The sequence below is a fragment of the Cuculus canorus genome, chromosome 5 (genome assembly GCF_017976375.1).
Source record: "Cuculus canorus isolate bCucCan1 chromosome 5, bCucCan1.pri, whole genome shotgun sequence".
NCBI lineage: Eukaryota > Metazoa > Chordata > Aves > Cuculiformes > Cuculidae > Cuculus > Cuculus canorus.
In genome coordinates this window covers 2,503,330-2,514,131 of record NC_071405.1, presented here as the reverse complement: position 1 = coordinate 2,514,131, position 10,802 = coordinate 2,503,330, and the positions used below count along the sequence as shown (strand labels likewise).

The window sequence follows — 10,802 nt, the reverse complement described above, 5'->3', positions numbered from 1 at the left end:
GTCACAGATCTTGCAGCCAGCTGACGACGCAACTGATTTTTTAAATCGAGAGATGTTCCTTTGGGAGGACGATCGTATTAGCAGTGTTAATTTCCAATTAAAGATGACAGGCACATTTTTTCCAAATGCCATCCATGAGGACTAGGGGAAAAAAAGCCCTGCTGAAGCGTGAGTCAGGGTTCAGGATGGGCACTCTTGAAGCTAAGTGCTGCAGCAAGAAAGTTCCAATGGACAATGATAAGGGCAGACGGTTTGAGAAATGACTACTGTAACGAGAGAGACATGAGAGTCTTCTAGAGCCTTGTCTCCAAACCCCAAGTAGTATAATTAAGTCAGAGTAAGTTCATTTATACAGCCACACCCTTAAACTGACAGTCAGGTAGACAGAGACTAGCCGGAATGCACTAGAACAACAACGCTTTGAGGGGACTGCAGCAGCCACTGCCCGTGTTCAGGTACTCCTGCCCGCCTGGATGGTGTCTCCTGGCGATTCCCAAGAAGACAGTTCCGAGCAGCTGGTGCCCAGCCTCACACCTGCAGCTGTGGGTACCTCAAAACCTCCGCTCCACCAGCCGCCTGAGCAGCCCGACAGCCCGGTTAAGGTTGAACTCTGTGGGTGGTTCCGGTGACACCACTGCTCCTCAGCCCTGTGGGACGGCAGCTGCTGCAGCAACCGGTGCGCGCTGCGTGCACCCAGCCCGCCGTTCGGCCCCAGCCCCACCCCAGGTCTTTCCCACCGCACCTGCCCAAGGCTTTTATCCACTCACTCGTGTCCCATTCCAACACCAGAGACGTCCCAACTCCACATCTGTCACTCCACAAGCACCCCTATTCACTCCTTGGCCCTTTTGTCCATCACCGCATTTTCCACACAGCCCAACATCTGCTCTCTCCAACCACTTCCCAGTGTTCTCCGTAAACCACGACACTATCCTGCTCTGCCACAGCCCCTCCGCGCTCTCTCACCTTCCAAGGGTACAGGGGAAGAACAAATCAAACACCAAAGTTTGCTAAAGATCATTGGAAGCCAGTAGGAGCGTTGGAAGAGGATCATCCTTCCCACTCATAAAACCAGGCGCTAATCTACCTCTCAAAGGAATTACAGGCTTTCCAAACTGCGGGATACAGCACAGAGATCTCTTTATGCCAGCAGAAGGCTCTACTCCAGCACCATATCGGCTCTTTCTGTTTCTCTCATAATTAAACGTAAGTAACATACCAAGAGAGCTCCGCTGTATAATTGCTTTATTTTCTGCTTATTAGTTCTTTACCAACACTACAGCCATATTGAGAACACAGAATTCCTGTTTACTTTAGTCAGGGAGATCACAGTCTACAGACTCATTCACTGATCGGACACAATTAACGCTATTCAAAACTTACTCCATAAATTCACATGAACACAAATCGATGCACTTAAAAAACTCCAGATTGGTTTTTAAATTATGGGATTTCTTACAGATCGCCACTGTATCCTGCAGGCTACCTTTGCTGCCTGGCAGCCACTCGATGGTGGTGAGGTTCAGCTACAACCTGTGAAGGACACGTCGAAAGTGAAACCTTTGTGTTTTGTTCGGCCGTTTATTTTTGAAGTCTCTGCCACATGTTTCAGTAACTTTTTCTCCCCCCCTTCTTCCCCCCGCCCCCCCCCCCAAAAAAAAGACATTAAAAAAAAACCCAGAAGCATAATTGGTTTCCTTTCACCTACAAAAACAGAATAACAAAGTTGCTAAGGAAATACAAAATCGCAAATTCAACTTAATGCAAAGTCTAGCAAAGAAGTCTGCCCCAGCACTTAAGAGAAAACACAGTAAATCAACTGAGACGAGAAATGAAATCATTGAAGTTTCCATGTTGACTGAGAATAAAGTTCAAGAACCATTAATAGAGCTTCAAGTTTTCCAGTTTAGGCATTTACTTTGTGCTTGGCTATTTTATTTATGCTCCAGAAGAAAACAGTAACCATATTCTTGTATTTTTAGTCTTTATACCACCACACTATACCTTAAGTTACATCAACAGGAAAAAAAAAGACAAAAAACAAAGCTAGAAAATAGAGCAATGATATTCCAAAGGCAAAGAGCCTCGGGTGGGAAAAATCCCATCTCCTTTCCTTTAGAGCCGAGATTTCAGAGTTGTTCGACATTGAGCTCTTGCAGACTCTCTAACTCACAAAGGCTTAGCATCAATCAGTGCTCTGTCTTCTAGCAGCAAGAACCCATTCCAGCCCATTTGCAACCCACATCCAGACAAGCCTCTTGGAACCGTATCCCAAAGGAACTGTTAAGTGGTCCAAAGCATTCAATAGCAGAAGTGAATCCAGTATTTTTATCTTCCCATACATCTTTGGTAAGAGCTCTGTATACAACGCGCTCAGCATGCAGAGTCAACACTGCGGAAATGTAGTGTAATGCCCCCAATTCCATGTAAAACTCATATCCTTGGAAAATAAAACTAAAAAAAAAAAAAAAAAAAAAAAAAGCCATTTTCTTCTGGTTTTAGCATACATTCCTAGAATTCCCCAATCGAGTTTAACTCCTTGAGGAAATCTGAAGTTAATCCTTAAGGCTGAATAAGAACCAGCTGCTTTATCATGTTTTGCACCCAGTGTTAACACCCAAGTTTTTATACTAACACTGCTCTGGGTGGGGTTTTCTGTTTGCCAGTCACATCTGCAAACTGTGACACGGCAAATGAGCTGCTTGCCCTTTAAGAACTAATTATGGAAGTTTACATTCATAGTCGTATACTCTCTCTCTCTCTCTCTCCCCTCCCGCTCTCATTAGTTGTTACTCAATGGGCTTCAGACATCCAACACAGTTCCCTTCCTACAGGACTACAGCAACAACACGGCTACCGAGACAGAGGGCAAAGACTGCAACGAGTTCAATCGAGTCTTGGAAAACTAAAGGGAGAAGTGATTGCCTCAATTAAGAGATGTCCGAGCTACCAAGCCCAATTACAGCTCGGCACAGAACTCACCCCTGCGGAACGGAAAAGAAGAAAACGTCTTTCTCCTCTACACAGATGTCGGAAAGAATCGGAAATCCTCTAACAATTTAGCTGTCTTGCGATGAAAGCAATCCGCCTCCATCACAAGACAAGCAAATCGGTGCTAGATTTTTGCCCTAAACATCTGTGATTTAAAGTAAAAACTTGCTGCAGTGCTTAGATGTTATTGCTGCATTTTCTGGAAGGAACCCACCTTGCACTGAATCAGAGACTGACATGAGCAGTAAAAACTGCAGCTAAACATTGCTTAAGTTAGCAATGCGAGACGAAAACTTAACAGTACCTCCCCTGGAACTATTACAGCATTCCTGTCTTATTTGCTAAATGGTTGCTATGCGGTAGGGGAAGTTATTTGCATCCCTTCTCATGCAATGATGTATGGTTCAAACTTCACAGCTGATGTTTCACAGCAGTTCGTACTTTACCAAGTTAACACTGCGTGCTTCGAACAGGTTACAGTGGTATTCTTGCTATCAGTAGGCAAGAATCCATTTCGTTTTTAATCTGAGATATGAAGACAGAGCAAGAGTCACTGTTGAGTTACAGATTAACAGAACTCTTTTTTTTTTTAAAAAAAAAAAGCCCTTGATATAAAAAGACAGACTGCAGTTTGATTTTAAGCAATAACTTTCAGTTTACTAGATGAAGGAGACCTACCAACATATTCTGCGTGAATGCAAAAAAGTAGCAATCTACAGCAAGTGAGAGAAGAAAAAAAATATATATATAATCAAAAAAGTAGAACCAGAAAGCATACACTGAAACCGGGATCCCTCTCCCCGCCACCCCCAACACCACCAAACCATCCATAGGGCTCTCGAGAGGGGAAAAAAAAAAAAAACCAAAAAAAAAGAGGTTACTTAACAAGTCTACAATGTGTCTTTCCCCTGTTTGCTGGAAGTCTGCCATAGCATCTAGTGCTTGTGTTCGTGTCACATTCGGAGATTAGAGCATCCTAACGCCAAGCGAGAGAAGAGTTAAAACAGGAATCCAGTCAAGTGTGCAGAAGGGAAGGGCGGCAACTGGAGAAAGGTGATCATAATCCTATGGATGCTTTTTCTTTTACTTTTCAGTAGAGAATCGTTCTTCTGGAAAGCCATGTGGGCTGCTTTTTTTTGATGTTTTTTTGTTTTGTTTTTTTTTATTCTCTTTAATTCTTTGTAGACTAAATAGTTATTCTCTCATTAGGATTTATAATTGGATGTTAACCATGTCAGCCCTTCATAGAGTCCATCCCCTGTGGTAGCACAGGAGGGCTGCACGTACCAATTCCTATCCCTGATCCGGGTCAGGCCCAGTTTCTCCTGGATTTCATGGGGTTTCATGGCATCGGGCAGGTCCTGCTTGTTGGCGAAGATGAGGATGATGGCGTCCCGCATCTCCCTGTCGTTGATAATGCGGTGGAGCTCCTGCCGGGCCTCGTCGATGCGGTCGCGATCGGCGCAGTCCACCACAAAGATCAAGCCCTGCGTGCCCGTGTAGTAGTGCCTCCAGAGGGGACGGATCTTGTCCTGGCCCCCGACGTCCCACACGTTGAACTTGACGTTTTTATAAGTGACCGTTTCCACGTTGAAGCCCACGGTGGGGATGGTGGTGACCGACTGGCCCAGCTTCAGTTTGTACAGGATGGTGGTTTTCCCGGCTGCGTCCAAACCCAGCATCAGGATCCGCATCTCCTTGTTGCCGAAGATCTTGGACAGCACCTTCCCCATCTCGGCGGCATCCAAGGGCCCGGGAACCGGGGGGGTCCGGGGCGGGGGGCGGCCGGTACCGCTCGGGGTTCGCGGGGCAGGGCCGGGAGGGGCTGAGGAGGCGGGAGGGGGTGCGTGGAGGGGCGGGGGGGGAGGTAGGGGGGGGGAATAGCTCCTCTCTGTCCTCCGCCGGGCCCGAGGCTGCGGCTCCGCCCGGCTCCTCGCCTCGCCGAATCACCTCATGGATGCGGGCGCTTCCGCGTCCACGCCTGGAAAAGGGGGAGACGGAGAAGAGCGTGAGGCGAGGAAGAGAGAAAGAGGACAGGAGGAGGAGGAGGACAGCGGGGTGGGTACCTCAGGCCGCTCCGCTGGCCGCGCCGCTCCCTGCTCAGCCCGCGCCGCCGGAAAAGGCGCCGCGCGCGCCCGCGCGACTTCCCCCCCCGCCCAGCGCCGCGCGCATGCGCCGATCTCTACAGGCTCCGCTTCCCGCGCGCACGCCGGCACCCCCAGGCCCAGCCCCGCCCGCCTCACTGCGCATGCGCCAGGCGCGCAGGGGGCCCTCCCGAGGCCACGCCCACCCGTCCGAGGTCACGCCCCAGTGGAGGGGTGAGGCGCGTACGGTCGACAATCCGCACGCGCCGGTCCCTCGAGGCCACGCCCACCCGTCCGCCACGCCCACCCGCGCGCGCCTCAGGGGAGGGGCGAGGAGGGCGAGAAGGCCAATGCGCATGCGAGGGGCGGAGGGGCGGGGCCTCGGTGGGGAGAGGCGCCACGCGATCACGCGTCAGAGGGGGGGTGGGGGAGCAGCCTGGGGAGGGGATGTCTGTATAAGGAGGGGGCTCAGAGTCTGACCGTTCATAGGGAAGAGCTGGGAGCAGGGAGGCAGCTGGCGGGGGGGCCTACAGGTTTGCCCGCCCATGGGAGAGAGCAGGGAGGCAGCATGAGGAGGGGGCTGAGATCCTGCCCAGTGAGGGAGAGTGGGGTGTCTGTCAGCCTGGGGAGGGGGCTCAGACCGTGCCCGCCCATGAGGGAGAGCTGGAAGCAGGGAGTCAGTATGAGGAGGGGGCTCAGGCCCTGCCTGTCCATAGGGGAGAGCTGGGAGCAGGGCCTCCACCTGAGGAGGGGGCGCAGACACTGCATGATAATAGAGAAGAGTGGAATGTCAGCCTGAGAAAGGGGCTCAGACCCTGTGCACCCATGAGGGTGACCGAGGAGTGGGGAGTCAGCATTGAAGAGTGGGTGTCAGCGTGAGGAGGGGGCTCAGCCCCTGCCTGCTGATGGGGGAGAGCTGGGAGTGGGGTGTCAGCCTGGGGAAGGGCTCAGCCCGTGCCTGTGCACCTGCAAGCCCCTCGCCCCAGGCAGTGCTGCCGCAGCTTGGTGGTGCCTGAGGGCCTCGGTGCCCTTCAGGGAGGGTGAGGAGGATGGAGCGTGGGGGTTTGCAGCAGGAGCTGTGTGTGGAGGTGACCTCAAATGGGCCTGTCCCGTACCTGTGACCTGCCAGGTGGTACTCACTAGAGCCATCTGAAAGAGCCTGCCCCTACAGAACCTCCACCTGGCCTTCAGGTGCTGGGGTCTTCTCGCCATGAGGGTGTGAAACGCTGGGACAGGTTTCCCAGGGAGGTGGTGGCTGCCCCATCCCTGGAAGCGTTCAAGGTCAGGTTAGATGAGGCAACCTGATCCAGTGGAAGGTGTCCCTGCTTGCTGCAGGTGAGTTGCACCGGGTGGGCTTTAAAGGTCCCTTCCAAGCCAAACCATCTCATGATTCATGGTGCTACTGGGTTTATGGCTCCCTGTTGCCTTGGATCGCTCCCTGTAATTCGGGTCAGTGACATTCAAACTGTGGCCAACCCCTTGGGAACAGCAGCGTTCGTGTACCTTGCTAACTTCCCTGGAGCGGTGCCCCAGCATGCCCAGCGTGATGCAGAGCAGCACCCTCCACATACACATCACAGGCACACGTTTGGCCGGTTTCACAGGCACAGTGTGTCGCAACCCTGCGCTCCTGGTGGTGTGCTTGGTACACGTGAGCAGCATGAGGCAGGTCCTCTAGGCCTGGCATGCTGGAGCAGGGGCTGCCCTGCGAGGGGGAAGCAAGTCTGTGTCAGTATTTGCTTCTGAGATGATGGAGCCGATGTGAGTAGTGGCATCTAGAACACAAAACCAGCAAAACCATAGAATGGTTTGGGTTGGAAGGGGCCATGAAGGTCATCCAGTCCACTCCCCCTGCAGTGAGAAGGGACTTGGGATTTAGATTAGACATAAGGAAGAATTTCTTCACCATGAGAGTGATGAGGCACTGGAACAGATTGCTCAGGGAAATGGTGGCTGCCCCATCCCTGGGGCTGTTTGAGGCCAGGTTGGATGGTCAACCTGATCCAGTGGGAGGTGTCTCTGCCCATCACAGTGGGTTGGAAGTGGATGGACTTTAAGGTCCCTTCCAACCCAAACTGTTCTATGATTCTATGTCCTTCTGTCCCTTCAAAAATCCCAAATGTTGAATTAATTTGTATGACAGACCTGTTTGCAATTATGCGGCATGGGCAGAGCCATCCCCTTTGGAAGAGCAAAAGGGAAATTGCTTGGTGTCTTTGAAGTCTGGAAGAACAGGAGATTCCCTAGACTTACAGAATTAAGTGGATGACAATAAGAGTTTCTAAGGAAGCCTTGCCCTTTCTTGCAGCGAGCAAAGAGGGAGGATGCCAAAGAAAACACACCATCCGTGGCCTGTCCTCGTGAGTGCGTGTGGCTGTGCTAGGGTATGGTCTGCTGGCACCAGGACTGACGAGTGTCAGTTCATGCATCGGGCAGTGCCACAGCTCCTACTCTGGTCTCTGAAGCAGCAGATAATACAGCTTAGCACTGTACTGGCATGGGATTTACAGCAAGCCGTGGTGATCTGGCTGGATCCTGGCAGTTTAGTCTCATCTCACTCACACAGGAAATCTATCTAAATAGAGTTTGCTGCTGAGCAGGGCTAAAATTAACGTCAGGATGTGGATGTTAGTGGGTTTCTGCTTGGCTCTGTTCTGTGTGACCATTTCTGTGCTGGTGCACATGAGCGACTGCTTATGATCTTTAAGGTCCCTTCCAACCCAAACTATTCTATGATTCCATTAGGCAGCAGCAGTACAACACCACGGGTCTTGACCAAACTAGTTGGGAAAGGAGATGTTGGGAGCTGTAAAGCGCTGCCTTTGTCCCTGTACAGGCAGGGATTGCGCTGCCTACTGGCCTTGGATTGGCCCTTTCTGCTTTTGGGAAATGACTGCCATGCTAGCTTTTTTGTTCTGGGTAAAGTGTGAAGGGGAGAGTGTGACTGTATGTGAAGTTTTCCCACTTTTTAACAGCTGAGAGTTATCTGTGGTGCTTTCTCCCAAGGTCCACCAGTTGAGGAACATGGATCTCAGGCGTTAAGTACATCAGCACCTGGCAGCCCATACAGCAAGTGAGATGCTGAGCAGTGGATACCACAGCTGGTGGATACCACAAGGCATGAACTAAGATGATAACTGCAGAGTGGGGAAGGGCTCTTTCTGCCCCTTCTCCATCTGTTTTGGACCCAGATGTACTGTTTCTTGGGTCTCTCCTCTTGAATCATGCCTTTTTTTCAGTTTGTGGTGACTGCGATGCCTGTCATCCTTGGGGAATGTCTGCAGATGGGGCTTGGCCGGCTTTGGCTTTATCCATTTCACCTGGCAAACAGCTGGGCTCTTCTCTTTTTCCTTCACTCCTTTCCCTCCTGGTAAACTGGAAGTGATGGGACCTGTGAAATACTTGCATGTCAAGGCATGGAGTTGCTTTCAGGGAGTGGGCAGCAGCTCTTGCACTGGAGCTGTTGAGGAGCCGATCTTCACGCAACCTGCCCTTCCGCTGAGTAAGCGGCCGAGCGACTTCCTCAGCTGCTCCTCTCCCCGCAGGGTTCCTGCCTGCCTGTGCTTGATATCGACAAACCAGAGGCTGCTCCAATCTGTATTATCTTTTTTGGGCCAAGTCCTCTCCGGGTGTGTGCCCTGCTCTGGGTGGGCCAGTGGCTGAGATGAGCCATGCTGCTCCAGGCTGTGTTTTCCAGGTTCTGCTCAACTGTCTTTGCCCCGTGGGTCCCTGAGCCTTTAGCAGCTGCATGTCCTGCCCTTCAGCCACTGGAACTGGGACAGGCTGGGCACTCTGGTGGCTCCCTGAGCTCTCCTGCTGCTGCTGAACATTCTCTGTAGCTGGGACCGACCCTGAGCTGATGCCGTATCCTTCAGCTGCCGCTCTGTAACCTCCTGAAAGCATCCAAAGTTGATCTTGTCATCATCCGAGTCTAAAAATCTGATAAAGAGAACTACCATTCACTACTTCACATAGCAAACCCAAAACTTCATGGAGGACGTGGCGATGTGGCTATGTGCCATAGAGGAGAAATGGGATCTACTCTGGCAATTACCTCTTCACCTGCGCTGGCCTTTATTTGTGAGGATCCTCCCTGCCCTTCAGGAAAACTTTCTGTCCATGTGGTCTGTGCACCAGAAGAAGATTTTACATGGTTTGACATGTGTTTTTTAGATAATTATTACTGCTCTTTTGGATGATAAATAGCAAAAAGACATTTGAGAACTCAGCACTTTCAATAGTTAAGATCTGAAATTAGTCGTTAATAAACTCTGTGCGTGTCAGTCCTTGTAGCTCACAGGTACTGATCCCTCAGGGAATGGGGGAGAAGCTGGTGAGAGAGCACCACCTACTTTTGAAACATTTTTATGTAGAGTCATAGCAGTTTCCGTAAGTGAACAGAAAAGGGTGGTAAACAGGAAGCAGAATGTAAATGGCGTAACTTAGTTAAGCAGATAAAAGCTTCTTTGTCTGAGGAACCCTGCTGTTGTGTCCCTGCAGAGCGACTTGGCCCTACCTCAGAGAGCCCGGAGACAGCACAGCTTCTGTCAGAGCCATCTAGAGATGCACTGGTCCCAGCGCGAGGTGTTTGGAAAAAGAATCATAGAATGCTTTGGTTTGGAAAGGGACCTTTAAACCCCATCCAGTCCAATCCATGTGTAGGAGCAGAGACATCTTTAACTCGATCAGGTTGCTCAGAACCCCCTCCAATCTGACCTGGAATGTTTCTAGGGATGGGGCATCCACCACCTCCCTGAGTAACCTGTGCCAGTGTTTCACCACCCTCACTGGAAACAATTTATTCCTTATATTTAGTCTAAATCTCCCTTCCCTTAGTTTAAAACCATTATTCCTTGTCCTGTCACAAAAGGCCTTGCTATAAAGCCCCTCCCCAGCTTTCCTGGAGCCCCTTTCAGTACTGGAAGCTGCTCTAAGGTTTCTCTGGAGTCTTCTCCAGGCTGAACAATCCTGACTCTTTCAGCCTGGCCTCATATGGGACGTGCTTCAGCCCTTGGATCATCTTTGTGGCCTCCTCTAGACTTGCTCCAACAGCTCCATGTCCTTCCTGTGCTAAGGACTCCAGAACTGGACACAGGGCTCCAGGTGGGGTCTCGGGAGAGTGGAGCAGAGGGGCAGAATCCTCTCCCTTGACCTCCTGGTCCTGCTGCTTCAGATGCAGACCAGGACATGGTTGGCTTTCTGGGCTGCAAGCACACATCGTGGGCTTATATTGAGCTTCTCGTCCCCCAGCACTCTCAATCAGGTTCTTATTTTTAAGACAGCTGCTAAAGTAACCGTGGGATGGAAGTGTGACATCAAAGATGAAGGAGAGTGATGGTCTGAGCAAAATGGACTCTTAATCTCAGTGCTCAGCCTGTAGAAAGCTGATAGCAACCTTCACCCTGTAAGTACCCCTCGGGGACAGAAGTGCACGTTAGGCAATGTATATACTCAATATAGTGTACGTTCTTTCCTTGTTGGCTGGTTTTCAAGGTCAAATACCCAACAAAAGCATTTACAATGCCCGAATGTTTTTTAGATCACCTGGAAAACATGATCTCTCAGAAGGGGTTCGGTTTCACATACCTGTAGAAGAGTTCATAACCTCTTTGGGCCCCTGACAATACCGGGCGAGTTCCTGGGTAGCCTGCAGCAGTTAAATATTTCAGAAGGAAGCGTTGGCTGACAATGTGTCACTGGATGGCGAGTCTGTTGTGTGCCAGTATG

At 50.8% G+C, this 10,802-nt stretch overlaps 1 protein-coding gene across 1 annotated transcript; it reads right to left on the bottom strand.

Moving 5' to 3' along the window:
• Nucleotides 1-1,228: 1,228 nt before the first annotated feature.
• ARF6 (ADP ribosylation factor 6) lies at nucleotides 1,229-5,192 on the bottom strand. The gene is made up of 2 exons (XM_054068538.1): nucleotides 5,058-5,192; nucleotides 1,229-4,972 (listed from the first exon to the last, which is right to left on the bottom strand). The coding sequence occupies exon 2, from the start codon at nucleotides 4,722-4,724 to the stop codon at nucleotides 4,197-4,199; it is 528 nt and encodes a 175-aa protein (XP_053924513.1). The 5' UTR covers nucleotides 4,725-4,972; nucleotides 5,058-5,192; the 3' UTR covers nucleotides 1,229-4,196.
• Nucleotides 5,193-10,802: the final 5,610 nt, after the last annotated feature.

Bases quoted from the DNA above. Each gene is read 5' to 3' on its own strand.
- ARF6 (XM_054068538.1), bottom strand. From the start codon at position 4,724: ATGGGGAAGGTGCTGTCCAAGATCTTCGGCAACAAGGAGATGCGGATC.